General features: G+C 35.4%; 2 protein-coding genes across 4 annotated transcripts in view; one reads left to right on the forward strand and one right to left on the reverse strand.

Annotated features, from left to right (window-relative positions):
* The window catches only part of MACC1 (MET transcriptional regulator MACC1), a 439,721-nt gene that overhangs the window by 148,619 nt on the left and 268,438 nt on the right, over nt 1-22,664 (forward strand).
* The window catches only part of ITGB8 (integrin subunit beta 8), a 98,287-nt gene continuing 86,699 nt past the window's right edge, over nt 11,077-22,664 (reverse strand). Inside the window, exons 10-13 of one of the 3 annotated variants that reach the window (XM_079932440.1) lie at nt 21,233-21,458; nt 19,866-19,972; nt 16,702-16,865; nt 11,077-16,608 (exon numbers count right to left, since the gene is read on the reverse strand). In XM_079932440.1, coding sequence (XP_079788566.1) covers nt 16,486-16,608; nt 16,702-16,865; nt 19,866-19,972; nt 21,233-21,458 — 620 coding nt within the window. In that variant the 3' untranslated portion in view covers nt 11,077-16,485. Of the gene's footprint in view, nt 16,609-16,701; nt 16,866-17,000; nt 17,917-19,865; nt 19,973-21,232; nt 21,459-22,664 lie in introns of those variants that run through there. The other 2 variants (XM_079932438.1, XM_079932439.1) reach the window with 2 other exon arrangements.

The following is a 22,664-nucleotide window of genomic DNA, read 5'->3' on the forward strand; positions in this document are numbered from 1 at the left end:
TATACTACAAAGCTACAGTAATCAAGACAGTATGGTACTGGCACAAAAACAGACATATAGATCAATGGAACAGGATAGAAAGCCCAGAGATAAATCCACGCACTTGTGGTCACCTTATCTTTGGTAAAGGAGGCAAGAATATACAATGGAGAAAAGACAGCCTCTTCAATAAGTCGTTCTGGGAAAACTGGACAGCTACATGTAAAAGAATGAAATTAGAACACTCCCTAACACCATACACAAAAGTAAACTCAAAAAAGATTAGAGACCTAAATGTAAGACTGGACACTATAAAACTCTTAGAGGAAAACATAAGAAGAACACTGTTTCACATAAATCATAGCAAGATCTTTTTTGATCCACCTCCTAGAGTAATGGAAATAAAAACAAGAATAAACAAATGGGACCTAATGAAACTTAAAAGCTTTTGCAAAGCAATGGGAACTACAAAGAAGACGAAAAGACAACCCTCAGAATGGGAAAAAATATTTACAAACGAATCAATGGACAAAGTATTAATCTCCAAAATATATAAATAGCTCCTGTAGCTCAATATTAAAAAAACCAACAGCCCAATCAAAAAATGGGCAGAAGACCTAAGTAGACATTTCTCCAAAGAAGACATACAGATGGCCAAGAAGCACATGAAAAGCTGCTCAACATCACTAATTATTAGAGAAATGCAAATCAAAACTACAGTGAGGTATCACCTCATACCAGTTAGAATGGGCATCATCTGAGAATCTACAAACAACAAATGCTGGAGAGGGTGTGGAGAAAATGGAACCCTCTTGCACTGTTGGTGGGAATGTAAATTGATACAGTCACTATGGAGAACAGTATGGAGGTTCCTTAAAAAACTAAAAATAGAATTACCATACGACCCAGCAATCCCACTACGGGCATATACCCTGAGAAAACCATAATTCAAAAAGACACATGCACCCCAGTGTTCATTGCAGCACTATTTACAATAGCCAGGTCATGGAAGCAACCTAAATGTCCATTGACAGATGAATGGATAAAGAAGATGTGGTACATAGACACAATGGAATATTACTCAGCCATAAAAAGGAATGAAACTGGGTCATTTGTAGAGAGGTGGATGGATCTAGAGACTGTCATACAGAGTAAAGTAAGTCAGAAAGAGAAAAAGAAATATCGTATGTTAACGCATATATTTGGAACCTAGAAAAATGGTACAGATAAAGCGGTTTGCAGGGCAGAAATAGAGACACAGATGTAGAACACAAATGTATGGACACTAAGGGGGGAAAGTGGCAGGGAGTTGGTGGTGGGATTAATTGGGAGATTGGGACTGACATATATACACTAATATGTATAAAATGGATAACTAATAAGAACCTGCTTTATCAAAAAGTAAATAAAATTCAAAAGAAATGGAAGGCTTATCTTCATAACTAGAAAAAAAAGAGATTTCAATTCTCACTACATTGATCTATGTAGTTAATAGAGTCCTGATTAAAACCTCTTCAGCCCTTTTTACAGAAACTGAAAAATGTATAATTTAAAATGTGTGTGGAAAGCAGAGTACCAAGAATAGCCAAAGAACTTTTGACAAAGAAAAAACAAAGTTGGAGAGTCCATACTGATTTCAAGATTTATACTTTAAAGCTAGAGTAATAAAGCCAATGAAATACTGGTAAAGGATATACAAATAGACCAATGGAATAGAATAGAGTCTAGAAATAGAACCACATACATATATGGTTGACCCTTGAACAACATTTGGGTTTGAATTGCTCAGGTTCACTTATAGATGGATTTTTTCAGTAGTAAATAGTACAGTACTACATGATCCATAGTTGGTTGAATCTGCAGATACTGAATCACAGACAAGGAGGAACCATGCACACAGAGGGCTGAGTATAAATTATGTCCAAATTTTGGACTGTGCAAAGGATCAGTTCCCCTAATCCCTGCATTGTTTGAGAGCCAACTGTAGTCAATTGATTTTTTTTTTTTTTTACAAAGGTACCAAGTTTATTTAATGGATAAAGAATAGTCTTTCTAAGAAACGTTGCTGGAATAATTAGACTTTGAAAAAATGAACTCCACTGTATTTTTAAAAAACTTAAAAATGGATTGCATATCTAAAAGGAAAGCCTAAATTTATAAAACTTCCTGAAGGAAATATGGAAAAAAATATTTTGACCTTTCATTAGGCTAAGATTTCTTAGATATGACACCAAAAGTAGGAACCACGAAAGAAAAAGTAGACAAATTGGACTGCATCAAAATATGAAATTTCTTTCCTTGAAAGAGTCTGTTAAGAAGATGAAAGAAAACAAGCCAAAAATCTGGGAGAAAACGTTTGAAGAACACCTATCTTATAAAGGATTTATACCCAAAGTATATAAAGAAATCTTTTAACTCGAGAACAAGAAGACAACCCATTAAAAAAAAAATAGACTGAAGGCTTGAACATACATTTTACCAAAGAAAAGATATGAATGGTGTGTTAATTATCTATTATCACATAACAATTTACTAAGTAACCTAGTTGCTTAAAATAATGATATCTGAGTTTTTGTAGTTCAAGAAATCAGGAGCATTTTTTTTTTTAAAGCTGTGGTTTTACTTTTTTTTTTTTGAAGATGTTGGGGGTAGGAGTTTATTAATTAATTCATTAATTTTTGCAGTGTTGGGTCTTCATTTCTGTGCGAGGACTTTCTCTAGTTGTGGCAAGCGGGGGCCACTCTTCATCGCGGTGTGCGGACCTTTCACTGTCGCGGCTTCTCTTGTTGCGGAACACAGGCTCCAGACGCGCAGGCTCAGTAGTTGTGGCTCACGGGCCTAGTTGCTCCACGGCATGTGGGATCCTCCCAGACCAGGGCTCGAACCCGTGTCCCCTGCATTAGCAGGCAGATTCTCAACCACTGCGCCACCAGGGAAGCCCATGAAATGAGGAGCATTTTAACTGGTGGTGTTGTTTTATAGTCAAGATGTTGGTGGGGTTGCAGTCATCTGAAGCCTTAACTGGGGCTTGAGGATCTGCCTTCACAATGGCTCACATGGCTGGCAAGTTGGTGCTGGTTAATGTCAGGAGGCCTGACTTCCTTATCATGTGGATCTCTCCATAGGGTTCTCTCTTTAGGCTTTTTGTTTTTGGCCACTGTGCTTACCAGGCGGCATGTGGGATCTTAGTTCCCGGAATAGGGATCAAACCCATGGCCCCTGTAGTGGAAGTGCAGAGTCTTAACCACTGGACTGCCAAGGGAAGTCCCCTCCATAGGGTTTTCTGAATGTCATCATTATATGGCAGCTGGTTTACGTGGAAGTGAGTGAGCCAAGAGCCATCAAGGAGGAAGCAACAGTGGCTTTTATGACTTAGCCTCAGAAGTTACACTGTATCATTTTCATGGTATCCTATTTGTTATTTGTTACAAAGCCCTATTAAATTTAAGGAGAAGTACATAGAGGTGTGAATACCAGTATCTAGGGATCATTTGTGGGGGGGGGGCGCGAAAGGTGGGGAAGACTTGGATGTTGGCCACTACAGATAGTAAAGAAGCACATGAAAAGAAGTTACAGATCTTTAGTCATTAGGCAAGTGCAAATTAAAACCAAGATAGAGCAGTACACAGCTGCTAGAATGGCTTTTAAAAACCTGACACTACAGGGCTTCCCTGCTGGCGCAGTGGTTGAGAGTCCGCCTGCCGATGCAAGGGACGCGGGTTCGTGCCCGGGTCCGGGAAGATCCCACATGCCGCGGAGCGACTAGGCCCGTGAGCCATGGCCGCTGAGCCTGCGCGTCCGGAACCTGTGCTCCACGATGGGAGAGGCCACAACAGTGAGAGGCCCGCGTACCGCAAAAAAACCCCAAAAACCTGACACTACAGAGTCCTAACATGGATGCAGAGCAACTGCAATACTCATCTGTTGCAGCTGGGATTGTAAAATGGTACAGCCACTTTGCAAAACAGATTGGTAGTTTCTGATAATGTTAACCATACACTAACCATTTGACCTAACAGTTCTACTCCTAGGTCTTTAAACAAGAGAAACAAAACATATGTCTGCATTAAGGGCTTTATGAGAATGCTTATAGCAGTTTCACTCAAAAATCATTAAAAACTGGAAGTAGTCCAAATTCCCATTAACCAGTGATTGGATCATCAAATTGTGGTACATTCATACAGTAGAATCTTACAGTTCAGCAATATGTATTACTTATACGTGCCATTACGGTTGAATCTGAAAATCACTATGCTATGTGAAAGGAGCCATACACAAAAGGCTATATACAGTATAATTCCATTTGTATGACATTCTGATAAAAGGAGACTATAGGGACGGAAATCAGATTAGTGGTTGCCAGGGGCTGGGGATAATAAGAAAGAATTGACTGACTATAAAAGGGGCATTGGAAACTTTTGGGAATGATTCTGTATCTTGATTATGATAGTGGTTGTACAGTGATATACATGCATTTGTTGAGATCCATCTGAAAAGAATAAATTTTTCTATAGGATAAATTATACTACAATAAACCTGACTTTTTAAAAAAACAAAGGTAATTTATTTAAGTATTATGCTAGCTTCCATACTTAGTTGCTATGAGAAGATTGGGTGTGGATAAATGTCAGGGGAAGGTCTGTTAATTCTGAGGGAAATTACAAGTAAGAAAGCTGTTTGGTTATGGTAAGAGAAAGCAGTCGATTCAGTGACAGAACTGATTCAACTTCAATTTCAATTGATTGGATGAGGCCCACCTACATTATGGAGAACTTGAAGTCCACTGATTTAAATGTAAATCTCACCCTAAAACACTCTTACAATAATATCCAGAATACTACTTGACTAAATATCTAGGCACTGTGTCCCAATCCAGTTGACATAAAATTAACTATCGTAAGAAGGGGACTGATTGACCGGAAAGGGGCATAAAGAACCTTTTGAAGTGACAAAAATGTTCTATGGTGGTTATACAGGTGTATACATTTATCAAAACTCATCAAGTTATAAACTTAAGATTTGTGCATTTTATTGCATGTAAATTAAACATAAAGCAAGAAAATCCAAAAGGGATGCTGGGCAGCTATGTCATGACATGTCATATCTCATACAGAGTAGTATATGTAAGTGTGTGTATGAGAATGAGTATGTGTTTGTGTGTGTTTGTGTGTGTGTGTGTGTGTGTGTGTGTGTGTGTGTGTAAGGGCTGGTAGATAAGTGATGGAGATTTTTCCTGCTGTGACTTTTTCTTCACCATTTGTCTCTCTTTTATTCTTGAACCACCTACACCCATCATAAAGACTCACTGATGCCTTCACTCACCATCATTTTAAAGAATGCATTTACTTTCTCCCCATATCTTTGGAAGTGTGTGGGTTTCTTCTTCTATCTACTCTTGTTTTCAAATGATTACTTACTAATTAGGCCATTATCTACTCATTACCAGAACAGAGAGTTAAGATGTATGCTTATTTTACTAAATGACTGAGGAGCTAGGAAGAAACTTAAATTGCATATATTTCTTTTATTAATAAAGGAAATTTAAAAGCTGACGTATATAGTTACCATTCTAGTCATACAATTTTGACTTGAAGAGTTGTACATATTTTTTCTACCCAAATAGACTCAATGTCATCAGAGGACAAAGTAATGAAATCTTGAAGCTTAATAATTGGCCTTTTCACAATTTATCCAAGGGCAAAAGAGAGTACTGTAGTCATTTTAAATGTTGAATAATAGTCTGTATTTCTATTTTTTAAAAAATAAAAACCGTAGTCAAACCAAAGGAAGCAAGGAAATTGCCAAGTGAAAAGTAACCAATATTTGCAAAATCAATCTGTAGATTAAGGTGAATATTTTTTATACAAAGTAATCTCATGCATATTAAATGCACTAAAAATAAACTCTAAGTAATTTTAAAAACATAATAAACAGTATTATTCCAAATGTTTTCAATACATGTTTTTCATTGTTCTCAAATTCTCTGGTCAGGGTGAGGGCATTTAAATTACACCTAAAATCATTCTTGAGAAGAGTCTGATAGTATTGTTTCGGTATTTGAAATGAAAGAAAATGACACTTATTTATTGTTTCAAATTATATATAATTGTATATATAAGTGCCATTAAATAGAGAATTTTATATATATATATATAATGATTATATACTTGTAGAGTAAGAATGACACTTGGTTAGAATTAGGACAGACATACCTAATACTTGCCATTCTTCCCCTCTAGTTTTCATTGGGGGAGATAGGACCCAGGCCGCAGCCTTATGTGTTATGAGCACTAATCTATGATGAAGCGTCTTTTTCTGGCATGAGCTAGGCATCAGAATTCTGTCTCCCAAGTGTAGGGAATACATTTCAAAGGTCCTAAGAGTTCTCTTGAAGCCACACTAGGCTGCAAGTTAGAGGGAATATCCCCTCCTATCCCCAAAGAAAGCTGAAGTGGAGACCTAAGGCAAAGGGTCTCTCAAAAATTATTTTTAACAGTATCCATTCCTTCCTGTCTCTGCCCTCTCTTTATATCCTCCTTGGCCTGAGGGATCCAGAGCCCCAGAATAAGTTCTCAGTACCATTTCTTATTCTTTGGGTCTGTCTGCCCCTATATACACATATGCATATGTTTCCTTTCCTTTTTTCTATTCACTGATACTGTACAGGTTATTTTCCCTTGTCCAAGTCCACACTAAAGCAGAAATACTACCAAAATAAGTTCAAAATTTAGAGGACCAGAGACAAATTTGAATGCATGCCTGTAGAGCTACTTTTTTTTTTTCAGGATGAGATAAAACTGGATCTGGGGTAAGGGAGAAAGGGGTGACTTAGATATTTTTCTTAGAGAAGAGTTAACAAATGTGATTCCTCAAAGTAAGAGGGAGCAGAAGGGTTTTCTACTCCAGTGACCAGTGGGTGGAATGGAAGGGATGCTGCACCCAGCTGTCCTTGGTATCGCTGTCCCACTTGTATTCCCTATAGACAGCCAATAGACCTTGACACTTGCAAGTGTCTCTGAACAGAGAGGAGGGAGAGAAGTTGTATACTTTGGTGGACATGAGAATATGAAGAGAAGATTCAGCCCTCTAACCAAGATGGAACTCCACAGACCATGTTAGGAGTTTCCCTATTAATTAGGGCAGTGGTAGAGATCCTCCACTATCTCATACACCCACACATAAATCTGTATGCATTTAGCTTTTGGGAAGAACAGTGTTTAAGTGACAGAAAAAAAGATAACTGCCTGTAGCTAATAAAAATATTTAATGTGGGCCTCTACATACACTGGATATGTTAGACTTGTTTTAAAAAGTAATTGAAGTCAATTTTATTTTCTTAAACAACATACCAGACAATCATTTTATTACTTTGATTTTAGCTATAATAAATGACAGACAAATTTTGAGCACAATCTTTTCAAAGGGACATGTCTGAGGGGCTCAGAGAAAATAGAACATCACTGACTCATTCAACACTTAATAAATAAGTACTTGCACTGAGTATTGAGTATCAGGTACTCGTCTATGTGCACCAGTAAGCATATTCTATAGCTTTTGGTTTCCTGATGCTAACTTTTACTCTTTATGGAAATGGTTCTTAAACTTTGGCAGGCATCAGAATTACTTAGAGAGCTTGTTAAAACACAGATCTCTGGGCCCCATTCCCAGAGTTTCAGATTCAGAAGATTTGGGGTAGAGACTGAAAATCTGCATTTCTCACAAGTTTTCATGTGACACTGATGCTGCTGGTCTGGGAACTACCCTTTGAAAACCACGGACCTATAGATTATTCTTAATTTAATAAGGGAAAATATTTTTAAAAATGTTAATGGCAAATTAAGATTTTCTTAAATGGATAATTATCTCTCATGACTTTAATGATGGTTAGAATGTATTTTGTACTCATAACAATGGAAAAACCGCACAAAGTATGACAAAGCCCAATAAAGAAAGAGTTTTCCTCTCACCACTATAGACAGATAGTTTTTTATGACCTTTAAGCAATTCATTGGAAAAAGTCTAAACAGCACTGGGCCCTGAGTACGAAATAATGCACCAGTCCAAGTAAGTGCTAAATAGGATTGCCAAGTTGGAAGCCAAGGTGCCATTTGTTTTTCTTGTGCAGCCCACCACTACTTCTGATTATGATCAAAATATTCATATATAAATAACTAGGTTAAAAGGAGATACTGCTTATCTTGCGCTTAGGCTTATTTTGGTAGTACTGAAAGCATGACCATTGACATGGTTTAAAAATTTGCAGCTTTGGTTTTGTCTGGCCAAATATTTTGATGAAGTTAGAATTTAGTCTAAAAGTCATGGACTGGCAAGAACAATGTGGTTTGTGAGACCAGATTGGGAGTTTTATCCAATTTGGGTAGAAGTTTGTAGTGACTTTCAGAGTTGGCATTAGAATTCTGTTCAACTAAATTCTTTCCTTATCACCTGTATCTAGCCAATCTCCAAGTTCTCTCTAATTTTCCTTGTAGCAGTAGCTCTTATTCCCTCCCTTTGTACTTTTGTCTAAATCTTTATTTCCTCACGAAAATTCTCTAAGCTCATTTCACTGATTCCACTTTGTCATAATTTGAAATGCTCCCCTATTGTACCTTAGACCAATACAAACCATCCCAATATAAACATTTCTCTCTGCACTGGTTCCCTCTCCTCTGCCATTATAAATGTGCAAATCTCTCCCATTCAAAAACAGTTTACTTAACCAGTCTCCTCCTATTGAATACTAAAGTTGTTGACCATTGTTTTATATTTGGTATCATTTCTTGCTCATTCTTTTTGTCATTGAACACAGAGCTATGATTGTGGCACATTCTTGGATGGGATTATATTCACCTAGTAAAACTATAGTTTAAATCTTGACATGGAAAAATGTTTGAAATGTTTTCGAAGAAAAAATATCTTTATACCATACTATTAATAGCATATTTCTTTCTTAGTTACAAACACACGCACACATAATATATGGCAATGGTCAACTCTGAGTGGTTGGATTGGAGTAATATTTATTTTAATTTTAATGTCAAGGTATTTTTAGATGTTTTACCACAAATATGTGTTATCTGCATAATAAGCTATAAAGTGCATAGAAAAATAAAGTGAAAATATGCCTACATATGAAAGTGATTGCGGTTAGGAAGTTGGATTTTCAAATTTTTCTGCTTTTGTATACTTCAGTTTCTTTTACATTAGTATTAAATAGTATTTAAATTTATTATTAAATGGCATTTAATAGAATTAAATATTTAACATTATTAAGTGGTATTTATATTTAGTGTTAGAGGGGATAAAATTAATGTTTAATTAAAAGTTATATTTAGTTTATGTTAGTATATTCCAAACCATGTATAGTTCCAGTAATACCACTTTTCTGTGCAAAAACTTCAGGGCTTGCTTTTTCCTAGTAACCAAAGTTCAAACTTCTTAGTCAGGAAAGCAGGCTTTCCATAGACTAGAACCTGTAGGTTACTGTTTTTCAGTATCCAGTGCTGCATCTCAACAAGATTTCAATGTTCTTGGATGGAATCCCCACCCTTTTCTACTTTACTATTCCCTTACCTCTCCATGACCTTGCTTTTCTGCATGGCTACACTTACCTTTCCTGCAAGGCGTAGGCCAAATGCTATCCTCCATGGACTGCTCCAGTCTAGTTACAGCATCTGAGTGCACTTAACATTTTGTTTTTCATTTTTAAGTTCCATTCACTTCTTCCTGTGTAGTGTTTCTGCACATATATTAGCTCCTCAACTTTATTGCACCTTTTTTTGGTTCATAAGGACATAGTTAAACTAGTAAAACTAATTAACCTAGTAAAAATCTATCCTCATAAAACATATGATCAGTCATTTATGGAATGAAAAACAGATCTTCCTATGAATCCGGCCTTGGCCACCTACTGGCTGCGTTCATTTATACACGGTGCTTAACCTCTATGTGTGTTGTTTTCCTTATTTGAAAAATTGACAGAAATGGTATTTATTATCGCTGAGGAGTAAGACAATTATATAAATAACACATCATTAGAGTACAAAATATCTGCTATACCATCAAATGCAATGGTTTAGCTAAACAGATTGTTTCCCTACCAGGGTTCAGTTGAGGAGAGCAGTTCTTGGCTGAAGGGGAAGCTCTGAATATTTCAGCACAGGGTTTCCTTTGCCAAGACACCACTAGTGGTCGAGATAGCAAAAACATGGAAAGGGGAAGTGAGATCCTGGGTTCCTCTCGCATCTGCCCCACTGGCCAACATTTAGTCCTGTAACCACATTTAGCTGCAAAGGAGTCTGGGTAGTTAAGTCTCAGCTGTGTGCTCTATTCAAACTCAGGGTGTGGGTCCTATTGCTAAAGAGGGAAGGGGAAAATGGGGCCAAACAACACTCATAACAAAATCAGTATTCTGAGCCTGAAAGACTGTAGCCCAAACCCAACTGGGATGAATCCTCAAAAACAAAGGCCTTGTTAAACCTCCTGATAGCTTCCATCTGATCTCTCCAGTGAAACCCTTTTATCTATAGTATGCTACACATATCCTTTCCTTCAAACTATTAAAACTCCTTAAGGACAGGAAATCTGTCTGCATATCTTATTTAACTTTCAGTGTGCTCCCTCATCTGCTTTAGTTTTTCCACTAGATTAAATAAAGGAAAATCACAACACAAGGGTACTCCATAAATTTCACTTGTTTAAATATGGCTCTGGAGAATGTGCAGTTGAAGATTATGAACATGATATGTTTGTATCAGGGTGATGGTAGAAGCCTTTGTCTGCTAGAAAAAGCCCAGTTTGTCTTTTAGCTAATTTTTCAGTTTTTGTAATTAGGATATTCCTTCTGCTTTCACCATTGGGTGGCTATTGAAGGGAAATAGAGTAATTAGGATGGCCTCACATCTTTATCATTGGCTCTACAGTTTTCCAGAAGTAGTAGCTTTTTGGAATTATGTAATGTCCTCTACCAATGACCATGTATGAATGTTATTGCATTTCCTTGTGTGACAATGTACTATTGTCTGGCAGTGCTGAGAGTCATGTAGCACACAATAAGAAATAAAGAAGCATTCTGTGCATACTTAGATCTTTACATTTTTATTTTAAAACATAGAATTTCATATTGGTTAACACCTACTTTTAAACAGAATGATGCATTAATTAAATGCCTTGTCATAACTGTTATAAGCTCTGTTATAAAAATAAACATCTCAACAAACTACAGTGTCAGCTCTTTAATAAATACATAAACCAAAGTTAGTAGTCAATCAGAATTATATGAACAGGCTCATAGTATACAATGTGAAATCATCATATTCCCCAATCTTCTATGTCATTTAAGGCAATTTAAATTTATGTATAATTCAAAGCCAGAAATAATAAGAAACTTGCTTAATGAGAAATAGTTTCTTTCTTAGAACTATTTTATATTCAAATATTTTAATTTAAAAATACACTCTATATTAAAAATTTTTTTTTTACAAAGGCAGGACTTAAATGAAACACATAGGTTATATTACTGAAATTTAAAAACATTTCTACTTTTTTTGCAGACATTTAAAAAACTTTAATGAAGTAGCTGGTAAATGTAAAATGGTTTTAAAGTTATGTTAAATATACACCAAATGAATTTCTGTATTAATATGTGCAAATTTATATTTTATTTTAATTTAGAATTAAAATATTTTATATTCAATATTAATAAAATCTATGTGCCATACTTATTGTGTGGAATTGTTATCAAAATCACATTTATCTGTTGTACAGTGTAACGTTAGTAAAGATTTTTTACACAAGTCATACAATTTCCATCCTTGATGACTGCAGTGTTTTGGGTTTTTTTATTGTTGGATTAGATGATTTTAACTGAAATAGGTTATGGAGGTTAGAAACCTGATTAATAGAATTACCTTACAAAGGTAAATTTTTGTGGGAAAAAGTAATCCAGGTAGATAAAAGAGTAGTGTTATTACTCTCAGGTATTTCATTAACAGCTGCCCAGATAGCTGAACAATTGTTTCATATAAGTCAAATAATTTAAATATGCAGTTTTATGACAGTTGTTACATGGGCTTAAGGTGAATTTATCAGAGCCAAAGAAAAAAGTCAAACAAAAGAACAGAAATGATAAAGAATAAAAATGTAAGAGAACTTGAAAGGAAAGTTTTCCTACAACACTGATTGGTTATATATTTTTCTCCTATCATTGACATACAACATACAAGATGCTGCAAAACCTAAATATGCAAAATCTAAATCTGATGGTTTTATGTAATATTTTTCCAGTTAATTCTGTCTAAAAGTGAGATGATCATATGCAAGTATTCTTTAGGAAGTAATAGAAAGAATAAAAATTTGTTAACAAACCTGGGAGAAACTCACTCATTCTTGTCAGTTAGGTTAGGGTTCGCTGAAATTGTAGCCACTAGCATAAAGCATAAGTAGGAGGCTGAAAGAGCTTTTATAACCTAAAGGTCTACAGGATTTGAACTCATAATCAGATGGTTAGGCTCCATGTTGAGTTGTATGTGATCCAGATGTACTGAAAACTGACTTCACATGTTATCATAAATGTGTTATTAAATATTTATACAAAAATGAATGGCCCTATACCCATGAACATTTGGTTAAAGATAAATTAATATAATGTTTATTTAAGCAAAACTTCAAACACTGCATTAAGAGGTCAACAACTGTAAGATACATTTTAGAGATGTTAAATTAAAAAGTGGATGTCTTAGAATTAATGAAATATGAACATGTATAATTAGTTACCCATAATAAATTTACCATTGAGGAATTATAAGAGAAAAGGGAAATGATCTGAAAGAATGCTAGTTTTATATTTCTTTCAAAATATATCTCAGTTTGCATTGCATGAAGTGGAGTTCTTAAGGTCGATATAAATAAGGATAGTTGTAAATTAAATGTTAAGAGTAAATAAAACAATATAATATGCACATGATTGAACTCCCAAGTGGTTGTGTTTCACTTGATACTTTTATTAAAATATATAGATCTCAAATCCTTTAAAATTGAAAGAAGTCGAACAGTTGTAAAAATTTAAAATTCTTCATTTTTAATGGGTCTTTGTTCAGGTGCATAGATTCAAATAACTTTTAAAATCATTAAGAGATGTATGGAAATGAAGAACTTCATTATACCATTACAGTCAGTTATTTTTCACAATTAGGCTTATTGAGCTTGAAGTTTTGGGGCACTCTCTTAGGAAAAATGAATAGAAAAGAACAGGAGTAAGGAAAAGAAGGAAAAGCCATTGAGTTTAACTTACTATATCAGGTAACAGGAGGAACATAATTCTAAGGAGAAAAATTTTCATAGTCCATCATAATCATATTTCAACATCTTATAGATGCCCATTGTCATACATAAGAATATCTTCAATAGATATTAAGTGTATATTAAAAAATTTTGAAATTTATTCTTTAGTGAAGTGTTGCATCTGATGCATCCACTAATTTTAATTTTGAATTTTGAAAAATTTGCCTCCAGAGAAATCTATTCTGTTTAACCTTAGATTTTTTTTTTATCTTTATAAACCAAAGCTAAATTAAACATTTAGGACATAATCAGAGTTTTAGTGAATTTCTGAGTGTTTCAGAGAATGTCTGAGACTTCATAAATATTAATAAATTTCAAAAAAAGATATCAGATGCTTATAAATGCATGTACACTGCAGTGTAAAGATATCCCCAGAGAAGTAAAATGCATACAGTTATATTGTAGTGCATATATGGCACATTTCTAAATCATGAAATACTTTAGGGCACAGAAATGCTGTCGTACCAAAAGTGTTGTTGAAGTTCTTAACTTTGTTAATCATTTAAAGTTTCATAACTCGTGTTTAATATCAGTGAATCTCAAAAGGCTCCTGTGTTCATATTAGTTGAAAATAGGCTTTATTTACATAAATTATTTAATCTAAGAATACCCTGTTTCCCTTAACTTTTAATTAATTCTAGCTAGTCAAATATTAATTCTTTTCTCACAAGGAAAATGTCAATTATTCAAGTAAATGTAAGCTCTAAAATCTTTTAAGAATTAGACCTTTAAGTAAAAAAGGAAAACACAAGACATCACAAGCGTAACTGCAGTCATCATCTAGCATTGAACTGCCTATCAGAAAGTTTGTCCCTTCCTATGAGAAGAGCCTTGTTCCACTATAAATTAGTGCAAACTAGTGAGAGTGTCAGAATATATATCCCTTTATTTTAAGAATTTCATTTTATTATGCTATTTTGGATAACTCAGCCCACATAGAAATTAGCTTATGAACATCATAATGTTTTAAAATTTTTAAATGTTTTAAAATTTTCAGCATTTCACTGAATGGATATTTTCCACTTTTTCCTTTTTGGGGGCTGTCAAATATCCATTTATTTTCTTTTTTAAAAAGGATGCTGTGACAGGCATGCTTCAAAAAGTTTTGCATTATCCTTGGTGATCAAAGGTATTTTACATAAGTGAGTCACAGTACTGAATTATGTCAATGCTGCTTATTTCTCATTTGGGGAAAGACATACAGTTCAAGCTAGCATCATAATTGCTTGGCTGCAGGGGACAGCTGATGGAGTTATTGTGTTTGTTGGCTGCAGAACAACTTATTATATGTTTTTAAATCCTCTTTAGGGTAGAATATGGAGTGGGATTTAGTCTTCATCGAAATGCAAATATCTGGCACTTTAACTCAAGTGCTGGAAGACAGAAAGTCTGGGAAGCTGATTATAAGAAGACATTTTAAAGGAATTTAAAATAAATTCCTTAGTTGTCATAGGCAAAGCTCTGTACTGCATACAGGACTGTTGGACTTCTAGCCAATAAAATCAGACTGAATAAGTCTGTAAGGATATGGTAATTGTGAGGAAGTTCCTGTTGGGGAGGATAAAAGTTCATGGCCTCTGTCTGTATCAAGCTCTCTGGCTGAGCACGGAGCACTGCACAACTCCAGGGGGCGCCGTTCACACAGGCTATGGTGTGAATGGACTTCTCTCTAGTTAGGCTATTTTGCAGTCTCTTAGAAGCTGATTAGCAGATAGACTGGAAGCCAACCATGGACAATTCTGTTTGAATTACTCTTTTCTGCTTTGTTTTGAAATTTTCTTATACTTAAGACTTCAGTAAATCACATCTAAAAATACTTGCCAATTGATTATTTTAAAGATTTAAGAGGTAGTATGACATTGTTCAGTGAACACTGGCCTGGCAATAAGAAAATAGTTCTCTTTGAATGTTGCCACTTGGTCACTTAGGGGTTTTTGAGAAATCATTTAAACTTGCTGAGCCTCAGTTCTCTGACTAAGTACAAGAGTGAATTAGCTTATTTCTAAGATATTGTCTATCCTCCTCCAATTGTGTACTTTTAGAATTCTGGTGAGTAAGGTTGAGGTGATTCAAAGAAAGAATGTCCTTAGACTGCATTGAAGGGCAAAACTAATATAGCTTAATTTAGCTTTTAATTTGAAAAATGCTACTATCTACTTGGAATAAATATTGGAGAAGACTCAAAAGTGTGGCACTTTGCTTAGAAACTCCACAGAGTTTCTAAATATCTCGTGAATTTCAACCTGATGATTAGACAAATGAAATGGTGAAAAAATCCATCCAGTTTACCAGGTAAGAAGATATAAAACTCCACATCTGCACACAACAAAGCTGTTCAAATTTTGATTTACTTGAAGTGTCCCTTATTAAATGTTTGGCTTTTAAAAGTATTCTAATAAAGTGACATTGTATTATTATTAGGTTTTATGGCAGTAGTAACTTAGCACTTATTTAATCCAGTCATCTGTGACATTATATAAACTTATCCTGTAAGAAAGAAAACCAAAATATAAAGGCGAAGAGGAAAGCATGTTAGAATTAATATCCATCTTGTAAAAGAAGAAAACAAACACACATGCATGAAACTAGTTTCAAAAGCAATATCCCTCAAGATTAAGGTTTTATCTGTTCATCTCTTGAATGAGTGAAACACTAATCATTTACTTATCTATCTGTTCTTGTCTATTCACTGCCAATTGTTAAAGTGTTTGGCAACATTAGTATAACTGCCATATTATTTTTTCATCTGCATGTTTGTTGCAGGGATTACTGTACCCTTGTAGTGACACAATGCCAAAACTATCTCACAGCATTGTCTCTCTGGGAAGTGTAGAAATGGCGGGTATCTGTAAAGTGTAATCAGTGCTCTTCAGATGATCTACATTCTATGCTGATCTAAATAAGTTATATATTACAGTAAAGTGCTACAATGATACTAGTATCAAACAGTAGTAAGACACATTTTTCTCTGAAGAATTCAGCAGCAGTGTGAGTCACATGATGATGAGGATGCTTGTCAGTCTTCATTCGAGTGGACAACCAGCAACTGGCATGATCTAGAAAATTTATCTCCTCCTGTGACTTATAAAATTATTATTTTATAATAATAATTTTTAGGAGCGATCATTAAAAATCCAGTTTCCCATAAAGTACTTTTTTATCTTTTTAGAAGTTGCACCTGAAAGTTTCATGAGTGTTTAATTTGCTAATGTCCATTTTTATTTCTTCAGGTTTCTCACGTCGGTAGGTTACTGCTCTTGTGCAAACACCTTGCAGAATCAACTTGTCCTTGATGGAGAAGAAATATCATTAATTAAGTGCCTAAATATTGAAAGTAGACAAAAACATACTGAAAGTATTTCTGTTTTAGAATTCACTGACCTTTTTTGAGGCTGACACCCTGTAATCTGCCGAGGACTTAACTTTATTACTATTCCATTGTAGTATCACCTGTCTAATAATAAGGACTTTAAGCAACCCAATCAAGAATGTAACTATGAAGATGATGAAAAATATCCTCAAGTAGCTTGGGCTAGAGAAACATTCTGTAAAGAAGCAAACGAATAAATGGTTTAAAAAACTGGAATGAGTAAATCAAAAGGTTCTAACAATAATGTTAGAAGTAAATAGTGTTCATCATCTCAGTAGGATCAGAGATATTTGCAAATCTACATTTTCAAAATAGAGGACTGCCATTGTTGATTCAAGAAGTAAACTAATTATTATTACACATTTATTATTCAAATCTTTTCAACAGAAAACTCTCTTTTGGAGAGTAGCCACAATTAAGGTATTCAATAAGATTATTTCTTTGCAGCTTGATTCTTTATTTGAACTAACTGGAATATGTCCAAATCCCTTAACCAAATATAATTTTATCCATGACAGAGAGAGGGACAGTATTTTGGTGTGGTGTGGATCACTAAGTGGAAAATAGGATTTAAAAAATTATTTAACAGCTCTGTGCATTAACGTATGTTTTTCTTGTTATGCTTACTCCTCATTTGTTACACATCAGTAATGGAAAATAAAGTAAACATCTGCAGAAGCTAAAATCAGTACTACTTTAATAGATGAATAAATATTTCCTTTGAAACTGCAGTGTAAGTTTTCATTATTATTACACATAGCTTCTCCAGGAAATGGGAGTGTATAATTTGGGACAATACCCAAATCTCTTTCCTCAATTGTTATTAATTTATTTTTTACTTGTCTGTTAACCACATCTATCCTATTTTGCTTCTAAAAATTCTGCTTTTTTTTTTTCAAGAACAGATAATTACTAGCTGGAAAAGGAAATGCTACATTAAGAGGAGGGGCATTCTAGGTCTCTGTTTTAGCCCTAGACCTTTGGCAAACTCTAGTTGGAAAATCTGCAGGCTCTGTGGCTGCCAGAGGTATTACCCTAATCTAAGAGGAACATGGTTGCATAATACACAAGTACTCCACAGAACTCACCAGCTGCCCCACACTCACAAAATTACCTCCTGGCCTAAAGAAGCATGTGTTTTCCGTGCATCCTCCAGACTTTGGGGACTTCACCTAACTGTCTGAAGGTCTCCTTGAGAATGCCTTTTGGGAGGGGACCTGCCAAGGCTTAGAAGAACAGTCAGTCATGAGTGATTTGTGTCTGAAATCCCAGGGATGACCAAGCATTTCTCTTGAATACGCCAAGAATTCAGTAACAAGGGCAGGGGCTCTTCTCTAAGTGGGAAGACTTAGAGCCCAGTTTTCTCTTGGTCATAGTGATAAGGTTCCTTGAAAGAAATGCTAAAAGGAGGCTGGAGGACTACTAACTGGAATAGAAGCACCAGATGCAAGTGCAAGTCTCCCTTTGTTATAGTCTCACATGCAGAGAGAATCCAAGATGCTCTGTTCAAAAGTGGTACCCTTGGTGGTGCCCAGGTTTGTGACATGCATGCCTTTCATTTCCCTTGGCTGACTTAGAATACTTAATCAGCTAAGGTGGCACGTGGCTTGATCTCACTTAATGGCTTCTTGCCTAGTAGGAGCTTAGCCAGAAAGACCAAAAGAACACCCTTTAAGTGTGATCAAGTGGATAGATAATAGAGGTGGCTAACAAATGCCCTTTCCCTCTCCTTGCACAATAGTTGTGAAGGGGAGGGTAGCCCCCTAGCTACTAATACATTTTACAAATATTTCTAATGGACATTTTTGGGACTCAAATCTGCATGCATTTTTAAATTTCAAAATTTGGGGAGCCAAAAATTTAGCCCTGGCCATGCCTCTTTTCTTAGTTTAGGTCAAGCAAGGGCTTTTCCTAAGGAGCTTTAAGGGAATAGTTTTTGTAACCACACTTAGGTCAGAATAGGTTTGTTTCCTTAACATAATAAAGTACGTGTTGACAATAAGAGCTTTATTTATTAGAAAAGGCACTTGGCTTTGGGGTGTGATTGCTGCAGCCCCAGCTGGCAGCACATGGGCTCTTTTCAAAGCCAAATTTATTATGGGCTAAGATTAGTGTGGATGTGAGGGGAGAGGGAAACAAAACTCTGGAGAAAGTTTATTCTCCTGTGCAATCTCTTTAAGACCTGGAATTATTCTTACAGGTTAGAGGAAAGACTAGAAATAGTAGTAGCAGTAGGAACATTTTAATGAATACATAATTTCAAGCTTCATTTCTAATTCTTATATAGTTTAACACCTTAAACCTGAACAAAATGGGGGTGCTGGCTTTTGAGTTCTAATGAACTTTTGTCCAAAATGATCTTTGAACTCAGCTTTCACATGTTTCTTCCATTCATATATCATCTTTTAACTGAAAAAGTTTTTTCATGTTCACTGGCTCATTTAATCCACACAACTCTTTGAGGTTAGTATTATTATCTCCATTTTACAGATGAGGAAACTGAGGCTCAGTGAAATTTTGTAAGAGGGCTGATATTTCTTAGCTACTAGTGTCAGGAGACATGCCTTAAGCTAAGGTCTTCAGACTAAAATTTCCATACCCTTTCCACTGTGTCACCTTTATATTCATTCACCCCTAAATTATATTTATATCAGAATGAAAATTATCAGGGAGGAATGGCCCTTTTGAAATTATGTACTTTGCAAAATTAAATCATTGCTACTTAGAATTTTTTGGCATCACCTGAAACATGAAAATAAATGTTCGTTTGACATGAGGAAGGTTATAACTGGAAACAAGTTTGGATTGTGAAGGGTAATGATGGCTCCATAGACCTTGTCTCTAAGGGTGAAATGGACTCTACCTAGGAAACTCCTATTCTTGGCTCACTGAGGTCTCTCTAGAAAATCTGTTTGGTATACTTCCATGGAGGTGCACAGCATGCGAATTTAGCTGGGTAGTTGAGATGGTAGTTTAATTGTTAGGTGGGAGATCTAGCAATTCAGCCATACCATGGCAAATATCCTCAGCTGGTTTTATAGAGCACTATTTCTTGGAGGTTGAAAACATTGAAGCAGTTAGTTCTTTCTTTAGGATGGTTGATTATGAGCCTTTTTGGGGAATATGATTCTCTACAGATACTCTTCAGTACTTTGATTATTAACCTTTTGTTTACCTGATGTTTGGTCCACATAATGCTGTTCCTTGAGAGTACATGAGGTTTTACACCGATCAAGTATAGCTTGAGACAGATTGTGAGGGTGAAGGCATTGCATACAATTCCTGTAAGGGGAAACAGAAGTGAAAACATTTAATTTTTTAAAAGGTTGTAGCCTATAGTATTTTCTGTAAAAAATAAAATAGGGTACTGCTTTAGGACAGCAGAATTGTAAAACGGGGAAAGAAGACTATGACATTTATTTGTAATCTTGGCTGAATTTAATATCATGGCAAAGTTACATTCTAACCACTTAAAATATTTTAATGTATAAAATTAACATAATGATTTTTCTGTACTGAGAAGAAAATCTCTAGGAAATGAATAAGATACTCTCACTGCAAAATCAAAAACAAAACCAGCTAGCACAGATGTTTTAGAAGATGAATATTATGATACTACTAGAAAAATTTAGCAATGAACATACAGTTCAAATTTTGGTTGGGTTCATTAGAAATACCTCCATCACTCCATCGTTATCTTCCTAGTGTGTTACATAACCTACAGTGTATAATTTAAAAAATTTTACTTGAGAATGTCTTTTTAAAAATTGAATAAAACAAATTGTAAGGCACAGTGATATTCTGAGTAGTGGTCTTTGAGCAGGACTCAAATTGTTATTGGAAAATTAATTATTGGCACAAAACAACAATGCCACCATTATTTAACATCACCTTTCCCTTATCCATCACTTCTTTCTAGAATGCTTCGTAGCCACCACTTTTTATCTTTAAAAGAATAAAAATAAAACAATAATAACAGCTAACATTTATTCTATGATTACTATGCACCAAGTACAAAGGTTTAGGTATATTTTGCATGAACATCTAATTTAATTATCTCACAGAATTATACCACAGTATTATTATTATCCTCACTTTTAATATCACAAAACTGAGGCACAAAGAATTTAAAAAATCTTGCCCTAGATTAAACAGCTAATTAATAGTAAGTTGGGAAGCAGGCAGCCCCTAAATCATCACATCGTACATCTTAAACTTACATGAGGTTATATGTCAATTATATCTCAAAAAAACTGGGGAAAAAAAAATGAACCTTTATGAACACTGAATATTATTCTTTAAAAAAAAAAACCTATTTCAAAAAAGGCAGTGAATACCTAGATAAATTTTCATGCATGGCCAAAGATTGGAATCTAAGTCTTCTAATTCCTAAATTCCTCATTCAGTTCTTTTTTAGCGTGATGATAACAATTTATCTGGAGAAGATCCTGCTTTTAGGTTAAGGTAGGCAAAATAGAAAAGGTCGAACATGACTATAATGAAGGACTGCTTTATGTATATTTGGAATCAGGAAACACATACCAGTTTTCATTGCAGGCTGTGTGACATGTGGGACAATGTTCACAGAAGCGGCCGATGCTCCTGGGATCGGTGCACTCACACCTGCCACACACACATGTGCCTCTTCCACTACACACTTGGCCTTTTGGACTGACACAGTGCTGGGCAGATGCTGTTGGGCACTGGCACCGATCCCCTTCCCAGCCCCTGAAGCACTGGCATTTGCCTGCCTCACACTCTCCATGCCCTGCAACAAAGACACTCCAAGACCTAAGTTATTGAGGTCACTGACTTTGTGAAGCATTTCCAAACATGAATTCCCCTTCCATTTCCATGGAAATACACTGACAGTCAAGTGAATAGAAACAGCATCACTTTCTATTTGTCTGACATAAACAATACCAGGACTTAGGAGTGTCTATTTTCAAAGCTGTTCTGTTGTAGATAATCTCCCCATGGTAATCTATTGTGCTGACAATTGTGAATTCTGCCCTGCTGCAGTGGCTGCCCAACTACTTGAAGGTCGTTGTACATTCAGTTTTAAATTAAAAAGACAAATATAAAGAAGCTACAGAGGCTGATGTAATGTTGCCTGATTTGAAATTTGAAAAATGGGTATTTTATGAATAGCTTCCATAATTTTTCTCTTAGTCACTCATTATTGCTCAGGGCCTGGGATAACTTTGAAGGTCTATTTGGCAAACCCTTTTAAGTGCTTCAGTTCTGCTAGTGCCTTGTTTAAAGATAAGATCTCTGGGGAAGTTGAAGTAATCCTTTCACATCTTCAGCACATTATTTAGCAGGTTTGTGGGACATGTCTTAAAGTATGCTGTGAGGTGTTATTAGGTGTTAAATGAGAGAAGGCAAGAAAGAAAGCAAGGTGGTATGTGTGTGCATGTTGTAGTTGAAGAAGAACACTGATTATACTCAGTTAAGTGGATTTTAGCTTGCAGGAAGTATGCAAGATTTAATATGCTAATATGAACTAGAAATCTTCAAGAGAGGGTAAATTTTCAGGGCTGTAAAATGTTTTTCAAGTTTATCTGGCCAAAGACTTTCCCTTCCTTCCTTCTCTTTTCCTCCCTCCCTCCTTCTCTTCCTCCTTTCCTTCCTTCCCTCAATTCCTGGCTTCCTCCCTCCTTCCTTTTATTGTGGAGCACGTCACAGGGTAACTGTTCCTTAGCATCTACTGTTGGATCAGCTCAATTTGTTAAATGTAGAACTAATGATATCCAGGCCAAACAAATGCCTGCCAGACCCGGTTCCCTGTATATGGGCTGCATGCCTAATCCTAGCCAGCATATCTGTGATCGTGTGTTCTTATTCTCAAAGGACGCTAGTGAAGAAAATGCTTGTCAGCCTACAGTTTGCATTTATAACTTATATACAAATAATTCAAAGCAGATTCTCAACTGCCTGTAGGTCAGTAGTATCATAGTCATATAGAAGGACC

Source organism: Stenella coeruleoalba (genome assembly GCF_951394435.1).
Source record: "Stenella coeruleoalba genome assembly, chromosome: 9".
In the NCBI taxonomy this organism is placed as follows: domain Eukaryota; kingdom Metazoa; phylum Chordata; class Mammalia; order Artiodactyla; family Delphinidae; genus Stenella; species Stenella coeruleoalba.